Source organism: Gordionus sp. m RMFG-2023, chromosome 5, assembly GCF_954871325.1.
Source record: "Gordionus sp. m RMFG-2023 chromosome 5, tfGorSpeb1-WG-v2, whole genome shotgun sequence".
In the NCBI taxonomy this organism is placed as follows: Eukaryota; Metazoa; Nematomorpha; class Gordioida; order Chordodea; family Parachordodidae; genus Gordionus; species Gordionus sp. m RMFG-2023.
Genome location: NC_088779.1, coordinates 24761625 through 24787751, shown reverse-complemented (window position 1 = coordinate 24787751; position 26127 = coordinate 24761625). Strand labels below are relative to the sequence as shown.

Sequence of the window (26127 nt, the reverse complement as noted above, 5' to 3'; positions counted from 1 at the left end):
AGTTGAGGAAGACAAATCTTAAATTCAAAGAGCTCCATGACTCAGCAATGTCATATATTAATGAAATTCGTCATTTATAATTGCCCTAATTTCCTTCAATTCCGATATGATGCTTTCAATTATTCTCATAGTCTCAGTCAAATCAATGTCATTTTTTTCAAATATTTTACATAAAATACTTATGTAATTAAGTAATTTGTTAATACATTCTAATGCAAAAAAAAACAAATACGGTTGTAGTATTGTCTCCAAAATTCGCTTCTAAAGAAATGTCTTTTTCAGGCTATTTATTGGTTTATCTCAGTAAGAGCATTTATAAATAGGCTCTTCTAGCTCTATAAAAGTCGTTAATTTTTATGATAAAGGCTTCATCTTGTTGGGCATGCTTTTTATAATGTTTCTTTATGTTAAACAAGAAACTTCAGATATAATTCTGTTTATTATATTTTGACTGGGATATCTAAACATTTCATAGATGCTAATATTTTACCTATTGTAAATGAGAAATTCTAATCAAAATAAACAAAATTACCTAAACAATTTGATATCATTGGTAGAGAACACGAATCAGAAATGCTAAGATTAGCACACTTCACATATATAGTCGTTGGAAATTTCCTTTTACAAAAACCTGAAGCCTATTGAATTGTCCGCTAATTGGTTACATGGGCTCTTCCATACCGTCGTAAAGATGACAGGCTTCTGACTTTCATAAATACTTATTCAAAAAAGTCCTTATATCCATATAAATTTTAAACCTTAAATATAAATTTTATATTTTACTTTAGCTATTTGGTAGGAAATTATAAAATGGTATTTAAATATATTACCAAATTTGAAATCGATATTAATTCATAGAATAAATTAGCAGCGTATTTATCTGTGCTGTGAATTTGCTAAATAAAAGTAGATTGAAATATATATGGGATAAAAAGTAGGAATGATTATATAAAATATAAATTTAATATCCATAAAATAGTAATATTTTTGAAAAATATTTAGCCAGCATCTAAATTTTTGGCTTTGGAGGAGGGAGTGTGGCGTATGCGCGTGAATCATTGTAGGTATAAGGCAAAGTGTAACAAAAGCGACGAGAGCATTATAAATTCAAAAGATTATATTTTTAATATTCTTTATTAAGGCTGATGCCTGTAATGATTTGCTTTCATATCTTTTAGCATTGATGCCAACAATCTTCGAACTTATAATTTTGACATTAATGGTAAAAGATACAAAATATTTTAAAAAATCTAGTCTTTGCTAATAAAATCCTTATAAGCCGCCCTCAACCTAACTGCTTTAAATGCTATCATTAATTTCAAACAAGAAACTAAAATTCTTAAGATTTCTTTAAAATTTCAAACTTAATAAAAAAAATTATAAATCAGTGTGCCCATATACCTGTGATTGTCCTCCCATGGCAAACACAGTTTTGCACAGGTATTCAAGTTCTTCTCTATCTTTGGCCACTCCCGAGCCCAAGCCGCCCAAGGCAAATCCGGCTCTTACCATCACGGGATATTGGCCTCCCAGTAGATTCTGTACTATCGCATCGACTTCTGCCATGGTACTAGCGACTTGGCCCGGCGCTATTTTTTCCCCTATTTCCTTCAATCTTCCTGCGAAGAGTCCCCGATCTTCGGTGGCCACTACTGAATCCACGGGCGTTCCTAGCACGTTGACTCCCGTGCCAGGGCCGACCAGCCCTTTCCTGTAAAGCTCGACTCCCACGTTGAGAGCCGTTTGGCCACCCATTGACAGTAAAATAGCATCAGGTTTCTCTTTAGCTATGACCAAAGCGGCGAACGTCGATGTGACGGGAAGGAAATAAACGCTGTCAGCGGCTAGAGCAGTTTTTTTGTTGCTATTAGTTAGCATCGTTTTATTGGGCAGCAAATCGTCAGCTATGATGGTCTGGGGGGAGTTAGTCTGAACCGACGCTATATTCGGGTTCATAAGAATGACCTCGATTCCTTCTTCCTTAAAAGCCTTGACGGCCTGGGAGCCACTGTAATCGAACTCGCCGGCTTGACCTATGGAGAGGCCGCCGCTACCTAGGATTAGCACTTTGCGACATGAAACAGGAAGGGAAGAGGTGGCTTATAAAATATGTTTTTTTATAATATGTTTAACTTTTTCATTATGCCGGTTATGAAGTAATATTAAAGGATTCGGACTAATTTTTAATGTTGCAAATGAAGGTATTCGTGAATAAAATTCGTTTTTTTTAAACTTTTCAGCTATTAAATTCAAATAGTAAATTATGACAGATTATATATGTTGTCGCTAGAAGAAGACCTAAATTCTCCATTAATTAATTTTTGTGAATAATTATATTTTAGATAAGTGAATAGCCATTTTTGTTGTTAATAAATTCCTTCATTTTGTAGATTCTCGACTAGTGTCAATTTTACTCTAATATGGTTATATTTTATTACTGTTTAAGTTTATAAATGAAAAGAATGATAAGCTTAGGGTGGAAAATCCTATGAGGTTGGGAAACAGGGATAACAGAATTTCTTTCTGCAGTATTTGTCGAGGAATGGTCTAATTACAATAAGTATATCAATTTTAAATCTTTGAAACAAATATTAAGATATATAAAAAATATTGCAATAGATCATGAAATCAATAGTCACCAACCTTTTTCAAAGAAAGTAAGGAAGGAATGTTCAACCACTAGTTGACGCATTGCATTCAAATTAATATACCCTCTAACAAACCCTTAATCGTAATATATAGAAGTAGCAATATATTAGTTTTTTTTCTTTTACCAGAAACTTTCGATTCGCCTGCCTTTTTAGAAGTTCGAGTAAAATATTCTGGTATAGTTATAATGCTATATTTCTCCGTTTTATGGCGTTTCACCATATCAAAAAAGGTGTTAAACAACGATTCTGTATCCTTTGGCCCGCCAAAGTGTTCCGGGTGGAATTGAGCCGTAAAAAATGGCTTGTTCGTGTGGTAGATACCCTTGTTTATTATTATAGATTATATATTTTAAAAAAATTCCTACCAAACTCCATTTAAATATCCTAATTAACCCCTCCCTCCCATCACTAATTTTAAAACCTCTGATCACCTAATGAAGTAAAATAGAATAAGAAACCCCCTAAGTTTGAAGAAGGAGAAAAAAATTCAGTCCGAAGTTTTACAGCAGATCTATTTAATTAACCTTTCCCCTTCCAATAAATCCCATTATATTGAATGTAAGAAAGTGATAATATAAAAAGCGGAATCATAAACATACTTCGTTACTTTTATCGTTGATGTTAACAAATAAGGATTTCCAATCGGAAGGCAGGGTATTTTGGTCAATGGCGAAACCATGATTTTGGGATGTTATGTACGCTTCGTTCGTGATTGTATTCATGACTGGTTGATTATGACCTCTGAATTATAAATATTTTAAAAAAAGGATTAGGACTTCCTATACGGCAGGTCCTTGTTTTTGGACGACTTATGTGATAGTTATATCCAATACAGTAAAATATGTCTAATTTGGACTCTTAATAATTAAGGCAACTTCTTAATTTGACCAAAATATTTTGAGTCCTAATCGAATTCCTATCGACAGATTTTACTGTACATTATTGTTCACGAAAAGAAAAATAAGTCATTTAGGTTAACTTTTAAAAAAAAATGGATTGATTCACCTATTTCCGAAAGGTAATTTGTAAGATTGCGCGCCGGCGGCTAAACCCATCAATTGATTCCCCAAACAAATTCCGAAAATTGGTTCATTCCTTTCCTTGATAACCTTTTAATTTATTTTTATATAAGTGGTTTTATGGAGGAAATAAATTATTTGGAAGGATGTTTCATAAATAAGTCTCCGACGGATATATATATAGGCTATAAAAACCACGTCCTAAGCGATCAACTACAAATTGTAAATTGTGAAATAAACTGTGCCATGGTTTTGTTTTTTTTTTAAATCACGCGATTTTAATTGCTTGCTAGGACGCGTATGATTAGCCAATAATAAAATTAATAGTTTTATTTTAATACATATAAATTAAATACAGTATTAGTAATGGTAAAAATATCTTTTTATTTATAAAAAAAATTCTTATTAATTTTTACTATACTAAAAACTTTTAAAATATCATATAAAATTAAATTATAAAATATATCAAATTTATAATACTTTAAATTGTGTTCAACAATTAATATAAAGCACTTGATTAAATCTTTAATAGTTTCAAAGAATCACACAAAATATTCTAAAAGATATTAACTATTTTATACTATATTATATAATATACAATGATTTTTATTTTATGAATATTAAAAATATAATAATCATAATAATTTAATATGCATATGAAATACAACAATTTATAATAATTTATTAAGGGCTAGTTATAGTAATGTCTCTTTAAATTAGAACTTGAAGATTGAACTTATATTATAATTTTTGGACTCATTTTACATTTGATAGGGATTGAGGTTCCTTTAATATAAGATGTTACTGTGAAATATTTATTACCTTTGTGCCATGGTAAAGTTATTTCATCTAATTCTGATTTAAGAATCAGATGATGAAATAACAAATCTAATTAATAATTTATACTATAACACAAAAATAGTAGTGTTAAAAAAAAATTAAAATGTTATAGGAAACAGCTGATTATAACATAACTCCTTTTTCTTAAAAAATTTAATATTAATTTTAATGTATAAAACCAAGATTTTTCAAAATTGAACGAAACAAGAACGCGTTTGTCAAAAAAAAAACGAACTTTGTTTACGAATGCGTTGCGTTTAAAAAAAGATGATTATTTACAACATTCGATTATATATATATAAAAAAACAGAAATAATTATCGTATATTTATTTATTAAAAAATATCAAAAACTTTGCTTAAATGTTGGATAGTCTTATCGGCGTGGATAGGATTTCCGGGGCCATTAGATATAAAAAGTCCGTCGTAGGGTTCTTTTGTAAAATCGTAATCCCAAGGTACAACTTTAACGCATCCACCTCTCTACATAAATATTGTTAGAAAATAATAAAATTTTTTGACAGAAATCGATAATAAAAAAAAAGTTTTGTGGAAACATTTCAAAAAATATATTTATATAATATTTTCTATAAAAATCGCATAACGTAGATGTTGTTTTACTCAAAAAAAAAAAGACTTTCTAAAAATAGGTAGCGAATTAATTTGAACATCCTTTAAATAAATTTATTGACTTTTACGACGAACATCATGGTGTTTAAAAAATTTACTTTAATTAAATTTCGAATAATATTATTTTTGATGCCACAGTCAACGGCTATAATCTTGTAAGGATTATCGGGGCAATAAACCGCGGGCGATTTTATGGATACGTGGGGAAGGATATTGTGCGCATTGGGATCGTAAAAATCGATTGGCTGGTTTTCGAATTCGATTTTTCCTAGAAGAGTGCCCTGTGTCGGGTTATATAAAACATATGTTGAATGATTTGAATTAGTGATCTGCATCGGGCCTAATTTTTCAAGCCCGGTCGCCCGAAATTTTTTTAAAAAAATTTTGCCGGCCCGACCCGAATTTATTTAAATATAGAAATTAATTTTATAATTACTCAAAATAAACGATACATGTTATTTGGCGTCTACTTTCTATAAATAAAATCATATTTTTATTTTACATTAAAAATTCAACATAAAATTGATAAATTTAGATATATTTTAAACAAATTTCTAAGGCCCGACCCGGCCCGAATTTTCTTAAAAAATATTAGTTCGGGCCGGGGCCTACTTTTGCAGATCTCTAATTTGAGATACCTAAATGTAAAAGGAGTTCCGAGATATAGGCAATAATACTGGAAATTAAGGATTCTAAATTAATATCTGATCTCAACATTTCTCTTTCTCAATATTTTAACAATGGAAGATTTAATAATTTTTTTTAAAAAAAAATAGTTTATTTTATGAAATCAAATAAAAAATGTTGTATTGTGACATTCGTGGGTATATTATGAATCTGTCAATTTTAAAGTTATACTAAGGGAAGACTTTTAAATTTTTATAAATCTAATTCGAATAAAAATATTATTCCAGCATGTGTAGAGTGCACACTGTGAATTTCCGACAATTTTGCAGTGGAATTTTGTATATTTTTGGTAAAAAAAAAAAATTATATTAAAAATATCAATTAAAATTAATAAAAATTATGAATAGGTAAAAGTTGAGGCAAAATTGTCCTAAATTCACAATGTAAGCACCCTATAAATGCTGGAATAAATTTCCGGTCAGATTAATAAAATTTGAGAGTCGCCCTCAGTGTATCAAACCCCCCCCCCCCCCCATGAATTTCATATACCAATACGACATTTAGATATATATTAATATATAAAATATTTAATCTTTAAGAAAACGACCATAAATATCCATTTTAGTAATTGAGGAGTTCGGATTTTTAATAAGCAATAAGAACAACAATTGCACTGTAAATCGAAAGAAAAGATTAAATATTCAAATTGTTCCCCTGAAAAAAATGAAATATATTTTATTACCAATTTAAATTAGCTCTTATTATTTTATTTTTTTTTAAAAAAAAGAAGAAGTGATTTCGACTTTGAGATAAGAGAAAGAAATAATGTACTATTAAAAATGTATAGCTATTAGTTGCAAAAAAAAATTTGCTAATCTCTCTTATTTTTATTTGCTCGATAAGGGCATCGATAATAAAAACATAATAACGATTAAAAAATTAAAAAATTAAAATGAAAATACGATAATTTATCGATTAGTATGTGCCGATTTATCTCTAGAAAAACGAGGAGGACTAAGAGTTAAGTAATTAAATTTTTAAGTAATCTAGTTACTCGAACGTGGTGGAAATCAAGTGGGTATTGTAAGTTAAAGGGTAATCCAAGACACCTATAGAAATTGAAATCTAAAAGGGCATCGTCCAGTAAAACTCAGTTTGACAAAATCCCTATATCATGATATTTAGCAGTGTTGTTAAAATAGCGCGTACTATTAATTTAGGAAGTAGCGCACTTCGCTACTTTCAATTGTATAATAAATACACATAAATTGTTAAAATATATATTTAATACTAAAATCATAATCTTTTTATTTTATTTTAAAATTTTATTTAAAAATCTACGTTATAAATCTAGTTTTAAAAATAATTTAAAATGTCGATAGAGATTGGTATTTTAGATAATTTTGGCACAGTACAGTTCATATTGACAAAGTAATTTCTCTGGGAAATGATGATAATATGGAATTTCCTTTTCCTAAATTCACAAAATATTTTAATCTTGATAAAAAAATAACACAGGGTATAAATTTTATTGTAAGGTGCGCCGTAAGGTTTTATCATCAAACAAGGCTAGTTGCTTCAGCGAGGAAACATTTAAAAGTATGTTTCAGCTGACCATAAAAATTGCAATAAATAATGAATATTAACATTTGCATTTTATCATAAGTCTCATAAATTTATTGATAATATTTTATAAATTATTATCTGGATGTTAAACATGCTTAAAGTAATCATTCACCTATATATATTTATAAATTTTATCAAAATATGCTAAAAAAAATAGTTATTTCAATCCTTTCACATAACCAATTTTGAGAGAAATTTGTTCATTCGATAAAAAGTTAAAGGTGGATACTTAGCCAGATCAAAAACGCCACCTACTAAGGATGATTTTTATGAAATAAATGATAATACTTTTGAAAATCCTTTTCACCTCATTTTTTTAAATCTAAAAATACGCAAACAAATATTTTTGATGATTTTTCTTATATAAAAAATATGTATATTAATTAATACTGCATTGTGTGCTAAATAATGTTGAACGATTATTTAGTCATAGCTTACTTTCTGATCGTCGCTCTAGACTTGAAGATGACAGTATGGAAATTAGTCTGCATCAGGCCTAATTTATGTAGCCGGGCCCGAACCGAAATTTTTTATTTGTCACGAAAAGCCCGACCCGAAATAAAAATTATTTGTCGGCCCGGCCCGAATTTATTTAAATATAGAAAATTTTTAAATTTTTTTTTTATTGTAAACAAAATATTCTACAAATAAAAAGCGCCTAATTTCTTGCAAGAATTTTAATATATATCAATTTATTTGACAAAATATAATGCTATCATATTTTAAAATTTACCCCCAACCGCGCCCGAACCGAAATTATTATATAAAAATAGACCCGGCTGGGGTATGGTCGGGTCGTAATTTGTAGATCTCTAATGGGAATGTTATTATTATAGAGATCCAATAAATAATAAATAAATTATATATGTATATATTTGAAATTTAAGTCATATTTTTTATCTGTGAAAATAGAGATATGTAAAAAATATTTTAAAAAATATTAGAAAGTAGGATAAAAAGCAACTTTATTAACTACTTTTTATTAAGGTAATTAATAGCGCGCAACTTTTAAAAGTAGCTTTAAACAACACTGATATTTAATTATTGGGATATGTTCAAGACTAATGTTGTTAAAAGGTTCGACTTTAATCAATTTTTATAATCTGACTAAATATTTTAGCGAGAAGAATATTACCTAAGCTTCGAGATTTCATTACTATATGTCCAAACCTTTGTGCCATCTATCTGCAATATCTTCAAGCTTGACGCAATATTTTTCTGGGTAAAATATTGATTTAGTCGTTTTTTTAATAAATCGGCTCAAATCGAGCCGTTTAACAACACTACACTCGCGATTTGGAGAAATAAAATATCAAGAGACAAAATATCAGCTCGAACCCATGAATTTTTGGAAATCGGCCATTTATATTTTAAAAAAATCCCAAAAGAAATTAATAATCATTTAAAAATATATAAAATTGTAAAGAAAAAAAAAACTTTATTCCTGATGGTTTTGGTGATCAAACGAGTATCCACGCCATACATTGCCGGTATTTTTTGTTCGATTAGCCATTCGTGTAACGATGTTTTCGCGTTCCAGTGTGAATAATTGGAAGTGTAATCTTGAACCAGAAGCCCTTTTACCTATAGACAAAAAAATTCGCATATAGATAGTTCCTTCCTACCCTGAGTTCAGCAACTTCTAAGAATAAGGCCTATTATTTATTTTGTTTTACCGTAAATGACAAATTATTTATAGGGATAAAAGATAAGTGAGATTAAAAAAAATAAGAAAACTTGAATTTTATTTGATTCGATGTATCTATGCAAACCGTACTGATCCAATAACCGGGTATCCGGTACCCCATAGTTACCTTGAATCGGATAGGTAAATGTCAGGATTTGGCCACAATAGGACGGATCGGTTAATGCTTCTGGATAACTAAAAAAAATAATTGTTTATAATTATAACATCTATTTTACGTATTTAATATTTTTTTTGAATATTAAAGTATATTATTGAACCTCAAATAAAAATTTTCCGCTTTTTTTGGTTTCGATTAATTCGTAATATTACATTTTATTTTGGAATGTTTGTAAAAGAAAATGGATAAATATGATACCAAAATGGCTGAAAATTTGGAACCAAGACTAAAAAAGGATTTTAGTTTCTAAATTTTTTCGGGAAAGATGCTTCAAGTTCAAAATAAAGTAGTCTCATTTCCTTAGGTCCCTCTTCAGGTTCGAAGAAAAATTTAGGACTAAGTTCGGGTCTGACTTCCCTCCCAGCGATATCTCCCCCACCCCTTCAATCCGGTCCGAAAATCAAAATTATAAAATTAGGTCTGGTCCGACCAAATCCTTTTTCGAGTTGACGAACTCGGGCAACTCCCACAGACCAGTGCAGGAATATAGTTCCGGTTATTAGATAACCCGAGTGATGGTTTCAGATTCCAAAACTTTGAACAAAACTTATCATTAAAGGACTCATAAATCATTTTATTTTGTAATGACGTCGCTGAAAAAGTGCAAAAAAGAGTGTTCGGTTAAAATCTTTTTTAAATAAAATGGCATTCGCACTCTAAATAATGACATCTAGTAGCGCTTTATTTTTTTTTGTAAGGCAAATTTTTTTTCTTTATCATGTAACCTTCTTTAATATTATAAAAGCAAAATGATATTCAAATACCCACACCTAAAACTAACCTAGACATAGACATTTGTTATTCAGCTGTATTCAGTGTCATTGTCTGTTTGTAAAGCCATTATATTTCGTCTAACGCCTCTAAGTGGCGGACTTCAATGTTTGTTTACTTTTTAAATGCATTTTTAATGAATCAATCATAATTTTTTTCCATATTTCACTCTTTTTGATTCATTCTTAGGATTTTTTTTAAAAAAAACCTATTATTATTCCGAAGGTAAATAAATAAAAACCCGGGTTAATATATTCTTTTTAAAAAGAAAAATATAATCTGACCTTACAAAAAAAGTGACAAAAAAAAGGATTTAACTAAAAGATCTACAGAAGTCAAATTTGGAGGCCCAACCTGCCCCACCTCACACAGATTTGAATTTCTTTCCATAAAACAAAGAAAAGAAATTACATATTATTTTTTTAAGACTATACCCAAAATATTTTTTAACATCCGAAAAGTTATAAAACTTTCAGAAGTTTTAAAAATTTTAATAAAATCATATATGTTAAATTTTTGAACTTTTTTTTAGAATTATGTATTATGTTTTTATTTTTATATTTTTAAAAAAAAGCTTATTTCTTCTTTTCGATAAAGTTTTATAAAAATTGATTCGAATTTTTTGGGATGAAAAAAAAAGTATTAGTTGAGGTGATGGGTGTAGATGTTGTTAAAAGGTTCGTTTTAAGTCGATTTCTGAAAAGGGTTAACTCAATATTTTAGCCAGAAAAATATTGCCTAAGCCTCGAGATTTCACTGATAGATGTCCAAACCTTTCTAACATCTAGGAGCATAATCTCCAGCCTTGCCGTGATATTTTTTCTGAATAAAATATTGATGTTGGCCGTTTTTAAATAATTAGCTCAAATCTAGTTATTTTAACGGTTAATGATGCCTACCTTAAGGTACTACCTATCAAATTTGAATTTTGTCCATCTTTCATTTGGATAGGCACTACCAAATATATTTATAATATATATATTAAAAATCGTGATTTTTGGAAAGCCTCTATGGCCTAGTAGGCAAGAGCTTGGCTTACTGATCCCATGGTCCCGGGTTCAAATCCCGGGAATGGTCATGTTTTATTTCTTAATCTAACTTGGTGGTTCCATCCTTGGGGGGATAATATATAGGAGGCCGGACTCGACCACGTGATTCCATATTAATATATTAAATAATAAGGGTCTTATTACATTTTAATAATATTTGGTCGGTATTTAGCAAATTAGGTTGGTATTTAGAATATTTCCATACATTCACTTAATAGTAAGCAATTAACCTATTTTAACAGCACTATGGATGGATGTACCTTGCAACATAGTTTCCAAATTATTCAAAATTTTTGAAACATACACAAAAAAAATATTTTGAGAGAAAACATTTTCTTTTTAAGCGAGAAAAATGATTGATTAATTTCCAATTATTGCGAATTGAAAAAAAAAATTATAGATAATTAATTTACTTTTTCAAAATCATCCTTATTATTATTTTATTTTTAAACGTATTTTCAGACAACATATAAAAATTTAGTATTGTTAAACGGGCTGAATTTCAACCAATTTTTAAAAACGGCTAACTCAATATTCCAGCAAAGGAAAATATTGCACACGCTTCGAGATTTAGTCAATAGGTGTCTTAATCTTTATGCCATCTATGACCAAAATCTTCGCGTTTGATTAATTTTTTTCTGGCCTAAATATTGAGTTGCCATTTAACAACAATATAAAAATTAAAATGTCTTTGAAAATAAAATGATCAATTTTTTAAAAGTTCCCATTTTTAGTTTATTTTGGTAATAATCATGTGATCCCCGGTCAAACCTTTTTGTCTCATTGCCATTGTTATAAAGCAAGGATCCCGGAACAAGAACACTTTATTTTTTCTGTTCCGCATCATTTCGGTTCTTTTAAGATCAAAAAAAAATGGTGAACTTCCTGTTATACCTTCAGATTGTTACTAATTATATAAAACGTTCATAAAGCACGTCCGGTGTATTAAGGTAATTATTTTAAAAATTAGGTTTCTCGCTACATTCCCTTATTCCTCTAAAAACAAATATGGCGTGTTTTTGTCCCGGTTTATCATTCCCGTGTTTTAAATTTTTGAAACGGTAATTATAATTAACGATTAATTTTACCCTACTAATCCGGTATTGAAGACCATTTCGCCCGAAGATGACAGGGGGTAACCGAAGGAGTAACCCTTAATCACTTGACCATTCGCTAAAGTTAGCTTAGCCGGTTCACTCTATCAATTAAATGTATTATGTTGCTTTTTAAACCTCAAATATAATAAGCGCGAACAATTTATAGTAGTTGTAATTATCGTAGGACATATAAATACTATTACTAATTAACATAATATTATCTATGATAAACCCATAATAGAATCATGTAAAATATACAATCTAGACCCATACAAAACCTTTCTTTTTTTAAAAAAAGGTGAATTGCGGGCAGAAAAGTCCTGGGCAAAAAAGACAGGGATACCCTTGACAAAAATATATGGACAAAAAGACACTTGACAAAAATACCCAAATTTTCAAACATAAAAAATATATTAAATGCCTGTAAACATTTTTAAAATTACTACTTTTTAATCATTTAAGACAAATTTCTTTAATTGGACTATTCTTTCCAATGCTTTTTGTCCAGAAAATTTCTGTCCGTGATTCAAAAATTATTTTTTAAACTTTCTAACCTAAACCCCCCCCCCTCCAAGAAGTTAAAGGCTTTTTGCAGAAATAAATTATATAATCATACATTCAAACTTGTTTTCGTTAAATTTTTCATTTCATTATTTCGCAGTTAATAATTAATAAAATAAAATCAAGATAAAAAAATTTTTTTTTTAATTATTAAAGACTTTGCAATAAAAATCGAATAACGAATTATTCGTATTCGATTGACTTAAACGAATCGAATAATTTACTATTCGTAATTAATAGGCTTAAAATGTATATAATACTTTTAATTTATTGGTCCAGTCATTCGTGAAATGTGTGATAGAATAAGATCGACTACAATGACCTTTTCCGATAATACAATGCGAAGGGCTTCGTAATTTATAGGATCTAGGCCTAAATCTAATCACTGCGAGCATTGCGATTATTGAGTCGATGAATGAATTAGCTAATGATCTAAATTTAATTTTACAAATTTTTGAAGAAAAAAAAAATTATTTTATTTCATTTTCCTAGATGTTATTACGTAAATGAATGCAATTAAATATGTTTTCTTCTTTTTTTGAAAAAAAAATAAAATAAATAGATTTAATCCGAATTAGGTCGATATACAAGTTCAAATGTACTTGGCTTACAAAAAAAAAATCTTTTAATTTTCGGAGGATGGGTTGTTTATTTTTTGTCAGAATATATGTAAAAGACCATTTCCAGACAGAACGTTCGATGTACAAACCATCATGCTTTTAAGATACTATATACAGATACTATATATCAGAGACCTGCAAGCCCGGCACTAAACCCGGCCCGGGTACTTGGACTGGGTCGTATTTTTTTAATTTAAATATACCCGTGCCGGATTTATAACCGAATGTTTTAAATCCATCATTATCATCTATAAAAATTAAAAATAAATATAACACATTTTAAAAATTGTGCTATATCACATTCATTCACTTATCATCATATTTCTTATTTCCATTTTTTTCGATCCTTAGAAAATATTATTCAAAATTAATTATTCAACTAATCATTATTTTAGGTGATATTTAATCAAAAAGATACACTCAATATTTAAATATATTATAAACCTTTTAAGGGAAAAACTTATTTTCTTAGATAAGTATGATTTTATTTCTCTTTTTCTCCGTCCCCAATTCGGACAATTACGAATGTTTCCAAGGGTGAGAGCAGAAAATGACTGATACTTATATTAAAAGACTATATTAAATTACAAAAGGAACAGGAAATAATGGAATTACTATCGAACAGTCAAATCGAAAGTGTGACGATGCAAACTCACTCTTTTTACGACAGGAAGTTATCATTATATTATTTTCATATTCGCTGATCTAAAATCCAGAATAGGTAATATTTATTTTATTTTTTTTAAAACTAAAGCCGTAGAAAAAAAATTACACATACTGCCCGATATTTTTTCTTCAAACCCGGGCCGGTTAGGACCGTGCAAATTATAACTCTGTAGGTCTCTGCTATATATTATATTTAAAAAAAATTAATTGGACAAATTATTATCCTTTGTTTTGAAATAAATAAATATAAATTGCTCGAAAAATGTTTAGGAAACCGCTTTGAAAAAAAACTTGAGGGCGGTTTTTTTTTAAATATTAAAAATACAATATACGCATATATATCTATAATTTCAAACGCGCATTTGAAGGACGGAAAGAGAAAAAAATTTCATTTACGCAATACCTTTAAAAAAAATTTTTGATCTTGAATAGTTTTTCCCGAAAAATCAATTACGTTTAAAAAATATAAACTTGATTAATAATAAATATATATTGTTTGTTTTTTTTTAAAAAAAACAGAAAAATATTGTTTATTTTTTCAAAATTAAACATTCCGGATAAATTATTTTAATAAAAGACCGATCCTATCTTATTTTTCCAATATCAACCGATCCTATTTATTTAAAATCTGAATAACATTATAATGGAGAAAATGATCTAAAAATATTTATCCAAAGATTTTTTATTTAGGTAAAGTTGTATTCAATTCGAAATATTGTCAAAAAAAAAATCTTAAGTGATCAAAATCTCTTTTAACATTTATTTATTTTGAAGAGCATTTCAAGCTCTGTCAATCATTTTAAAGTAAATGATGACAGCCTTTATATCTTATTTCATTTATTTTACCTAGCGCATCATTTCGATTATTTATTTTATTTTGCTAAGATTTTTATCAATATTTACCTATCCCCTTTTTTTCGGTATCTAACGATATCAGCCATATTTTATTTTTGTTATCGGAAATGTTAAATTTTTCATAGATCCAGTAGACTAAATATAGGTCCGATGCAGAACTCTAATATGGAATTGTAGAAAGAAAAAAAATTGAGGAGGTAACTCGTATTTTTTCATGAATTCTAAATAACTGCTAGAATATCATGTGATTTTTAGCCTAAAAATAATAATATGCCGTGTATTATGGCGTATTTCTAGAACTATCATTAAGATGTCAAAATTCATCTCTTATTTTTTTTTCAATGTAAAAAAACGGGAGAAAAAAAAACAAAAGGGAATAATACCGAAATTATGAAATAATTGGATGAAATATTTTATAATATATATTTTTTTTGTCCGTATAAAACTAGAATTATTATTTTTGAAAAATTTGAAAACTTTAATTTTTAATAATTTTAACGAAAAAAAATGTATGTTACATTTTTGAAAAAATCTATAGTATATGTTTTTATTTTTCAATTAAGAAAGGCTTGGAGAATTGTTTCTTTTTTCTTTCTTCCTTCCTTCTATTTCTCTAAAATAATTTAGTCCACTGTTCCAAAAAATAAGGCTCATTTTATCAAGGGGCTAAATAATAAAGAAATAGATGCGGATTAAAAAAATAATATTAATTTTTAAAAAAATCCAAACCAAGTTGGGCTTAAATTTTTTTTATATAGAAACATGGGCCGGATTGGTTAGAAATAATTTGTTTAAAATTTAAATTAAATCGGTTGCAAAATCGTATAATGTATCAGGAATTTGCTAAATCTTTTGGCGCATGGTGGAAATGAATTCAAGGGCCATTTTTTAAAAAAACATCCCAATTTATCTAATTTTGAAAAAAAAAACCTAACGAAAGAAAGAAAGCAAGAAAGAAAGAAAGAAAGAAAGAAAGAAAGAAAGAAAGAAAGAAAGAAAGAAAGAAAGAAAGAAAGAAAGAAAGAAAGAAAGAAAGAAAGAAAGAAAGAAAGAAAGAAAGAAAGAAAGAAAGAAAGAAAGAAAGAAAGAAAGAAAGAAAGAAAGAAAGAAAGAAAGAAAGAAAGAAAGAAAGAAAGAAAGAAAGAAAGAAAGAAAGAAAGAAAGAAAGAAAGAAAGAAAGAAAGAAAGAAAGAAAGAAAGAAAGCAAGAAAGAAAGAAAGAAAGAAAGAAAGAAAGAAAGAAAGAAAGAAAGAAAGAAAGAAAGAAAGAAAGAAAGAAAGAAAGAAAGAAAGAAAGAAAGAAAGAAAGAAAGAAAGAAAGAAAGAAAGAAAGAAAGAAAGAAAGAAAGAAAGAAAGAAAGAAAGAAAGAAAGAAAGAAAGAAAGAAAGAAAGAAAGAAAGAAAGAAAGAAAGAAAGAAAGAAAGAAAGAAAGAAAGAAAGAAAGAAAGAAAGAAAGAAAGAAAGAAAGAAAGAAAGAAAGAAAGAAAGAAAGAAAGAAAGAAAGAAAGAAAGAAAGAAAGAAAGAAAGAAAGAAAGAAAGAAAGAAAGAAGAAATAAATAAAAATGGGAATTTGTGAATAAATAAACAGCATAGAATTTTGTACGGGGACTGTAATGGATCATTTAACAACATTTATCTGCCCCCATATTTTATGATATATAGAGTTGAACGTTATTTATTCGTTTTTTTTATCTGTTTTATAATCATATATTAGATAGCGGTGTAATTTTATTCTTAAAAAAATTGTTGTTTTCGAGTAGCGTCAATTTAATTAATTAAATTATCAAAAATATATTTGAATTAATAAATTAAAATTTCAAAGCATCTTTATTTGCAATAATTTGTGTATCAATATTATAAGGTAGATTATTTTATTTTATTTTAATTTGATCATTTATTTCCGGTAAGATTGTGGTTTGCCAGCCATAATTACCAATGATTTTCTTTTATTTATTTATTTGTCATATGATTGGTTGAATTTTTACTTTTTAGTATTTTTTTGATGAATGATATTTTTATTATCGAAAACCATTGGTTGTTAATTTTTATACATATTTTTTTTTTAATTTTAATATTTTTTTTATAAATGTTTAAAATATTTTTTATAGTGAGAATAAATATATAAAATATTTATCCCGGTCAATAGAAGCAAAGATACCCAGTCCATAGAGCGTCTTTGGTGCAACTTTGGTGCAACCTCAAAACAAAATATATTAAATCTGGGAGGTCCCACTTTATAAATGATTACATAGCTAGTATGTTTTAGAAAATATTAATCAAGCATTTCCTATTATAAATATATAGAATATATATTTTGTTATAAAATTTTATATTGTATGCTCTTATAATATGTATTTATAAATAAAGCATATAAGTAATGACATAAGTGACCATTGAGAAAGTATCATAGGTAACTAAATTACAAATCTGCAGAGCATCTTTATGTATAATCTATAATTACCTACTTATATTTTATCCTAACCATCTCATTTTTATTTATCTTTTTACAAAAAATGGCTAAATAATTTTCTATAATAAATATATCATTCAATAAAAAAATATTTTAAACCAAAATTTGTGTAAAATTTAACGTGCAATGGTTTTCGATAATAAAAATATCATTCAACAAAATAATAGTATTAAAAAAAAATTCAACCAATCATATGACAGATAAATAAAAGTTAGCCAATGGGAATTATGGCTCACAAACCTAAATCTTAGCTTATTTCCATCAGATGTGAAAAAAAAGGGAAAAAAAACCTTTAAAAAAAGAATTTTATTTTATTATTTTTTTTTTATCTCATTTCTCTTTTTATACATACATATTTTTTAATTCATTTTTAATATATTATTAGTTTTTATATATATTTTTTTTTAATTATAATTCGTAAATAAAATTTGTGAAATTTGTTATTTGAATAAAGTATCTCATCCATTATAAAAAAAAAACATAAAATAAAAGCAAATTTATAAAAAAAACTTTTGTTGTCAAAAAACATTCAAAATATTTAAGATGATTGAGAATTGAAAGTCCTACAATATAGGCCAAGTCCAAACCAATGGTCTGAAAAATATTAATGTTTTTCTTCCTATTATCTTTTTCTTGCCTGAATAAATATCACAATTATAAAATGAATTTTAAAAATAAGGAAAATTTTAAATTAGATATTTATTATTCATTTCATAGAAATAAATAAAATAGATAAGCATTGTGAAATATTGCTGAATATTTATATTTTATGCATAAAATTAGAATGGAGAATAAGATTAATATTCTTATTATTTTAAAAACTCAGGCTGCAGTGGGTATGGGTCTGGCCTAGATCTAAAAAATTTGCCACCAGTCTGCAAGAAGGTACAACAAAATGTTGATAAATTATATTTTCCATAAAAACTGTAGTGGAATTAAAAAATTAATTTTAACTACAATTGTTTTTTTGTTTGTTTTTTCTCAAAAAAAGGTTTTTTCATCCATTATATAGTGCTCCCTTATTTTATTTATAAATACTGGAATCAGGATTTGACCTTTTCAAGAAAATGAAAATGACTATGAAGATATTTCAATATTCAAATCATAAATTTTAAGAGTGTTGAACTTAACTATAATTTTTAACAAGTATTATTGGAAAATTTTATCTCCTATTTTCAAAGGGAAAAATGATTATCATTATGAAGATGTGATCCAATCATTGGTATATTCCATTAAAATAAAAAACTTTTCTTAATGTTTTAGCACTCCTTTCCTGGCTGCATAAACAATAAAAATATATTTGGTGATCTTTTAGAATACAATTGCATTTTGTTAGTATAAACATTGAGGAAATAAGTGTCTACTCATAAAAAAAGAAAGAGTGGATTTAAAAAAAAAATTGATACATAACATAATGTTTAACTGTAATAACCATATAAAAATGATAATTAAATATTATTATATTAATGATTTATTATATTTCATTAAAAATATTATAATTTAAAATTCTTATGATTGTTATCAAACAAAGCCTAAATTTAACACTATTTAGGATAAAATTATTCATTGTAATATTATTCATAAAATAGTTTAATTACTTATAATTAATAACCAATTATTTCTTTTCAAAAGTAATTAATAATTGTAATGTACTATAAAAAAAAATTCAGAAAATATAAATAGAAATCAATACCTTTTAAAAAATCGTGTAAGACCATTAGCAGGATCACAATTTTAAAAATGTTATTTTGTTATGATTCAAAATTATTAATATCTCATGTCATTTATTTTTAAATTAAAAATATATATAGAAATATTAATATTAAAATTACCATATCAAATATAAAATAAAATAAAACAATATTATATAAAAATGGAGGTGGGACTACAAGCTCCCAAAAAACATGAGTAATTATATTTTAAAATAGTGATTTGTAGAAAATTTAAGTCTTTTGGTTCTGATGTAAGGGCTCTTGTCTTATCCCCTATATTTTTTAAGAACTTTAAAGTTCCGCTTGGCATATGTCCAAGGGAATAGATAACGATCTATGTAAAAATATAATTAAACATGGTCTAAATTGTATATATAGTCAAGGCAGGCATGCAAGGCATGCAGCAATTAATTTAGCTATTAGTGTTCTCTTACCAGGGCCCAAATACCAAGCATCCTGGAGCCTACAAATTTATCATTAGATGATGGCTTGACTAGATGGCTTAACTTCTGTGCCTTGGTCTTTAGGGAAATCCTTAATTTGGGACTTCACATGCATATCTTCTTCCCAAAAAATTTAAATTCTAATCCGTTTAATATAGCTGGGAAAAAAAACAATGAAATATTCCAAATTCATAAATTATATTTTTACACCGATCGTTATCTCTTCCCTTGGACATATGCCAAGCGGAACTTTAAAGTTCTTAAAAAATATAGGCCGGATAAGACAAGAGCCCTTGCATCAGAACCAAAAGATTTCTATTTTTTAAAACAAAACCTACAAATCACTATTTTAAAATATAATTACTCATGTTTTTTGGGAACTTGTAGTCCCACCTCCATTTTTATATAATATTGTTTTATTTTATTTTATATTTGAAATGTTAATTTTAATATTAATTTTATTTTAATTATTAATATTATTTTTTTTAATAAATATGAGAGATTTTAATTATTTGTTAATTTTATGATAAAATAAATTTATTGTTAATCTTGATAAACATTTTACAATAAAGGCATGAGTGATTAAAACTATAAAAAGATAATTTCTTTAAAAAAGGAAACTAGAATGTAAAAAAAGGGACCTTTATATAAATATAATATTTAACCATTTAAATAATTAAAAATAGTTTTAAAAAATGGTCTATAATTAAATAATTTAAATGATGTTGGTAAAATATTTATCAATTAAAACATCGTTATAGTAAAAAGTAAAATTGTTGATGATAAATGAAGTTATTTATTTATCATAAAATCTTAAAATATGGATAATTATATGAAGAATATGAAAGAATAATTACTTTTTTAAATTTGGTTATATTTTCTAATGAAATCGTGGGAAAACCGCACATTACAAACATCACATCATATGATTTTAATGATTACATTTATCAAAGCCATGAGACCTGTGACATCTGATACCTTAGTTGATTTCGTGACTTGGGTACATATCAAATTTTGACGTAGTAGATGTCATTAGCTTATAATTTATGTATTTTATGTTATAATATAGGAACATAAAATTAAAATATGGAAAAAGGATTATTATATACAAAAAAAATAAAATATGTAATATGGATTTTTTTTTAAATTTAGGTAAAGCCTTAGGAAGGAGGCTTTCAATGAAGCGGCATCAATATATTTTAGTATTAGCTTCATCGTCGTCGTCATCTTGATTATCCGTTTCGAAACCTTTAAAGTGTTGTAGACATTGTTGTATTATAATAATTTATTTATTATATAAAAAATAATAAATATATTATATGTAAAAATCGGCGTTTATTGATTATTATTTTTTATGTTGTAAAATTCAGAAAAGAAAGGAAATATTTAAAAGTGCCTTCTTTCTTTCCTTTCTAACAGACATCATAATTTCTCTGATCGTGGATAGTTATCACAATTTATAAATAGTTTTTATTATTATCATCAAGTATTATTTAATTATAATATTTATGGATTAAAATATTTTATTTTACGTATCATATTTTATTTTAAATATATCAACAATTTACAAATATCTAATTAAATCTTTAATATTTTAAATATCATCATTTTACGAATTTATATATTTAAATTTTCCTATGCTTTCCCCTCCCTGAAATCCTGATCATAAAGTGGAGCAGTTAATTTTAATTGAAAAAACTTGAAATTGTCTTTTTTTTATTATATTTTGGCATAATTGTTATCATAATCAAATTCATAGTCATTTTAATCTGCGTGTTATATAAGAATCGTTTTTGCCTGGGTTGGTCTGTATTTTTATCGTCAACGCAACATTAGCCTTCGGGAAAATATCAACCAATAAATTTTTATGTTTGAATATTTCAGTATCTAGTCCAATAATAAAGGCTTACCGTCCATATGTTTTAATTAAAGTTTATATTTAATTTTAATTTAAGAATTTTGATTTCCCTGGTAAAGACGATCTGGAAAATATTTTATAACAAACTTTTATCGATGCCACTATGTTGGAAATACATCACGACAAGGAGGATTAAGCAAAAGATTTTATTAAATTAAAATGAAGAATTACATTGTGTTACTATATACAAAATTTTCACTTTATATGATATTATTTTTAAATATAAATTTGAATATTATATAAAATAAAATGAAATAAGTTACTAAAAATAGTGATATATTTTATTATAACGTCGTAAGTAGAAATCGCGATATATTTTATTAAAGGTCATTCGAATATTATAATTTATTTAAATTAATATTATAATTTATTTGAATTAATTATATATTATATTTTTATAATTATTATAAATTTTTTAAATTATAATTATTTAAATTTGAATTTAAAATTAAATTTATTAAATTTTATTTTAATTAATATTTAAAAAATTTTTTAACATATATATATACAGCAATCGCAAATTTTTAATAATCTAATAAATTTATAAATATTTTGAATTATAAAATATTATCTTTAGTTTACGAAATGCCTTGTATTGTTTTACTTATTATTTATATGTTAAAATTCACATAATCTGCCCGTGGACACCGAAAAACTTGTTTGAAAATTTCCAATTTATTATTTCTTTCAAAGTAAGTTACTCTATTCTAATTTGCACAATTATACATTTGCTCAAAATAAAAAGATCTTTATTTTTGTAAAATTTGAAGATCTTTAATTTTTTTAAAATTTTGAGCAACGATCTTATAAGATCGTAAAATTTGAAGATCTTTTATTTTTAAAAAATTTTGGATCAATTTTTTATTTAAAAATATTTTTGATCAACGATCTTCATATTTTAAAATGTTAAAGTGGATTATTTTTTTTATGTTATTTTTTTTTAAAGTAAATGGGTAAGTAAGCATGTTATAAAAATTCAATGTACCATAAAAAAGTAACAATTGTCATAATAGTAATTTTTAATTTATTTGATTTTTTTGACTCAAATAGGTTAAAATTTATATTATCAAGATGTAAAATTATATTTCGATAAAGATGCACCATAAAATGTGACAATTGTCATAATCATTATTTTACTTTTTAAAATTATTTTGACGGGGTTAAGATATTTGTAAACATGTAAGATGTACAATAGAAAAGTGACGATTGTCATAATCGTTATTATTTAACTTTTTGAAATATTTTAGATATAACATAAAAAATGACAATTGTCATGTGTAATATTTTTAAACTTATATAAATTTAAACAAGGATATAACATAGAAATTTTGACAATTATTGATTATTTAAAAATTATTAAAAATATATATTGTCCAGGTTTGTTTTCAAAGTAGAGCTACCCCATCTATTTTAAAAAAATCAGCGTCCCCACTCTATTTTTTTTTGAGGTTTCTTAAATTTGTGATGGCTTTATTATTAGATTACAAAATATTAAAATAACGATGCCTTCTATTATTTAAGCGTTATTTATTATTAAGTAAAAGTCGTGCTTTTATTATTTACAGCGACATATGATGGCAAGCCTATTCGGGCAATAATTATAAATCCAAATATTTTAATAAGCCTTTATGCAAATTTCAAACACCTCTTTTGTATCTCCCCTTTTACATTTTATATCTCTTCTTTTAAAATTCATCTCACTATATTAAACTTTAACGTAAATTGCAAATACCTATTTTGTATATCTTCTTTTAGAATTCATCTCAATTTATTGAACTTTTAAACAAATTTCTTTCAAACCTCTTTTTTGTATCTCTCCTTTTAAAATTCAAGTCACGTATATATATTTCAGATCAATCATTCCCCGATTCTCCAATTATCTCCCCAATCAGTTCCCCCACCAGGATTGAACCTGCGTCCTTGTTCGTACTTCTGTTTCCAAGCATACATCTAACCCATTAGGCCCCCCGGCAATTAACTTCCTTTATTTTTCCCATTGAGTCCCCGATTTTTTATTTTTCCCTTAAATCTCCCTCCCCCTCAATTCTTCTCCGAATTCTCCCCGATTAATACCCTAAAATTATCACCGCTCACAAATACAGATTTTTTAATTCATTTAAATCGAAAAAAAATAAATTTCTAAATAATAGTCAATATGTCTTATCTCTTTATCCCAAAATTTTAAGATAATTTAATAGTCTCATAAATCAACTTTTATATTAATTCTTTATTTTGAAAATCATATTATAGGTATTGAAAAAAAATAAAATGCCCCTTACTCTCAACCCTTTTCTCTCAAGAATATAACTTAACAATCCAAAACAATCCCTTTAATAATATTAAATAAATATAATAAACATTTCATCTTTATTTATGCACATACAACATTATAGATATTAAACATCCCCAATCAATCCCGTCTTCATCTAATATCATGTCTTCTTCACTCCAAATCGCAAACTAGTGTTGTTAAAAAGTCGAGTTCATCCGACTCCGACTCAGAGTCTCGAGTCGTTAGTCGAATATGTCGACTAACTCAAACTCAAGTCGTGAACTCGAGTCGTGAACTTAAGTCGACCCAAGTTGTCAACTTGAGTCGACTAGAGGACGAATATTTCAGATTTATTATTATTAATTAAGATAGTTTTTGTATTTTTTTCGACTTCCAACTTGAGTCGTGACTCGTGAATATAATTAAATAATTGAGTCGACTAGAGGACCAATAGTTCTATGAACTTGAGTCAACTAGAGGACGAATATTTCAAATTAGTTATTATTATTTAAGATATTTGTTGTTATTTACTTTTTACTTTAAACCCCAAACTTGAGTTGTGAATACAAAATATATAGTTATTGACTAGAGGACGAATAGTTCTCTGAACTTGAGTCGTCAATTTAAGTCGATTAGAGGACGAATAGTTCTCTGAACTTGAGTCGTCAATTTAAGTCGATTAGAGGACGAATATTTCAAATTAATTATTAATTTATTTAAAATATTTTTTCTGCTTTTTACATTTTTTTACTTTAGACTTCTAATTTGAATTGTGAAAACTGAGAAGAATTATATAAATTAGTCGACTAGATGATGAATATTCCAAATTAGTTATTATGAAAATATTTTTTGTTTTTTATATTTTTTTACTTTAGACTTCCAACTTGAGTCTTGACGTGAATAAGAATTATATAGTTGAAGTTGAGTCGACTAGAGGAAGAAAAGTTCTTTGAACATGAGTCGACTAGAGGACGAATATTTTTAATATTATTAATTAAGATATTTTTTGTTTTTACATTTTTTACTTTAGACTTCCAGTTGAGTCGTGAATACAAATTATATAGTTGAGTAGATTAGAGGACGAATAGTTTAAATCAAATGTTATTATTTAAGATTCTATTATTTACATTTTGTACTTAAAAATTTCAACTTGAGTCGTCAATTTGTGTCGACTAGAGGACGAATATTTTAAATTAATTATTAAGATATTTGATCTGTTATTTACATTTTATTACTTAAGACTTCCAACTTGAATCATGAATACCAATTATTTACTTCATTAACTTATTCCTCATTTTACTTGATCAAATAAATTCTTATTAACATTTTTTGAATGAATACTCAAAAAAATTCTTATTTACATTTTTTTGATTGAATAAAATTCTCAAATAATAAAATATTTTGCAGGTATCTGAATATTTTGAAATTATATCTCAACCATATTTTGAATTTTATATAAGACAGACATGTGATAATAATCAAAACTAGAGATGACGGGTGAATCTTCTTTAGCATTCCTCCTCATCTGTATTTAATATATATTAAGTATATTTATAGTACCTCCTTTAGGTAATTATTTTATTTAGTCATTAATGGTTAATAACTATTAAAATATTTTAATAATATCAAATGTATTTGTAGATACATATATAAAATAAAAAGAAAAAAATAAATATACATGTTTAAAAAATAGCGATAAAATTAAACAAATCTGGCCAGAAAGTTTGTACTTAATTCTGAACTATGATAGGACATAGCGATACTATTAAATCTAGACATACTGCTAGTGTTGTTAATTGGTTGGTTGTGTAAAACCCAGACCCGGGGTTTGGGTCTATATAATCGACCAAACAAGCTCTGAGCACGAACCCCGAGCACAGACCCGGGGTCCAGACCTGGAGTTCAGACCCGGGGTCCAGACCCGGGGTTCAGACTTGGGGTTCAGACCCACCTATGAATTACACCTGGGGCTCGGATAAATGAAAAGTAAAAAAAAAAATTTCCTTTTCTAATCTTAAATTAAATCTTATTCTTATCTTATTCATTCTAAATTAATAAAGCTTTTTTTTATTCTCATTTTCTTACCATTTTTGGGGACTTTCTTTTGATCAAAAATTTTTATGGTAAAATAAAAATATCAGTAAATATTCAAAAAGAGTAACCCATGCATGACGGAAAAAAAATAAAAAAGTAAAATTTTATTTTAACACATATTGATATTGTAATTAAATGTGGACCAATATGAAAATTCAACGTCATTCATGCATGTATAAATAATAAAAAGAAATGTAAATTTATAATTTGTAATGAAATAATGGCCAATAAAAAGTTTTTCTTTATTATATTAAAGTTATATTCCCAATATTATATATGTCATAATTTTTAAAGGGATGTCAACTATCCAGGATCATCACGGGTTTTAAAGGTATAATTAAT

General features: G+C 26.6%; 1 protein-coding gene across 1 annotated transcript in view; it reads right to left on the bottom strand.

Moving 5' to 3' along the window:
• The window catches only part of LOC135930436 (carbamoyl-phosphate synthase [ammonia], mitochondrial-like), a 49898-nt gene extending 29428 nt beyond the window's left edge, over positions 1–20470 (bottom strand). The window contains exons 1-11 of the mRNA XM_065467232.1: positions 20359–20470; positions 12995–13166; positions 12165–12274; positions 9129–9273; positions 8829–8975; positions 5237–5419; positions 4863–4991; positions 3657–3760; positions 3251–3392; positions 2775–2973; positions 1402–2099 (exon numbers count right to left, since the gene is read on the bottom strand). Of these exons, the coding sequence (XP_065323304.1) occupies positions 1402–2099; positions 2775–2973; positions 3251–3392; positions 3657–3760; positions 4863–4991; positions 5237–5419; positions 8829–8975; positions 9129–9273; positions 12165–12274; positions 12995–13129 (1992 nt within the window). The 5' untranslated portion in view covers positions 13130–13166; positions 20359–20470. The remainder of the gene's footprint in view (positions 1–1401; positions 2100–2774; positions 2974–3250; positions 3393–3656; positions 3761–4862; positions 4992–5236; positions 5420–8828; positions 8976–9128; positions 9274–12164; positions 12275–12994; positions 13167–20358) is intronic.
• Positions 20471–26127: the final 5657 nt, after the last annotated feature.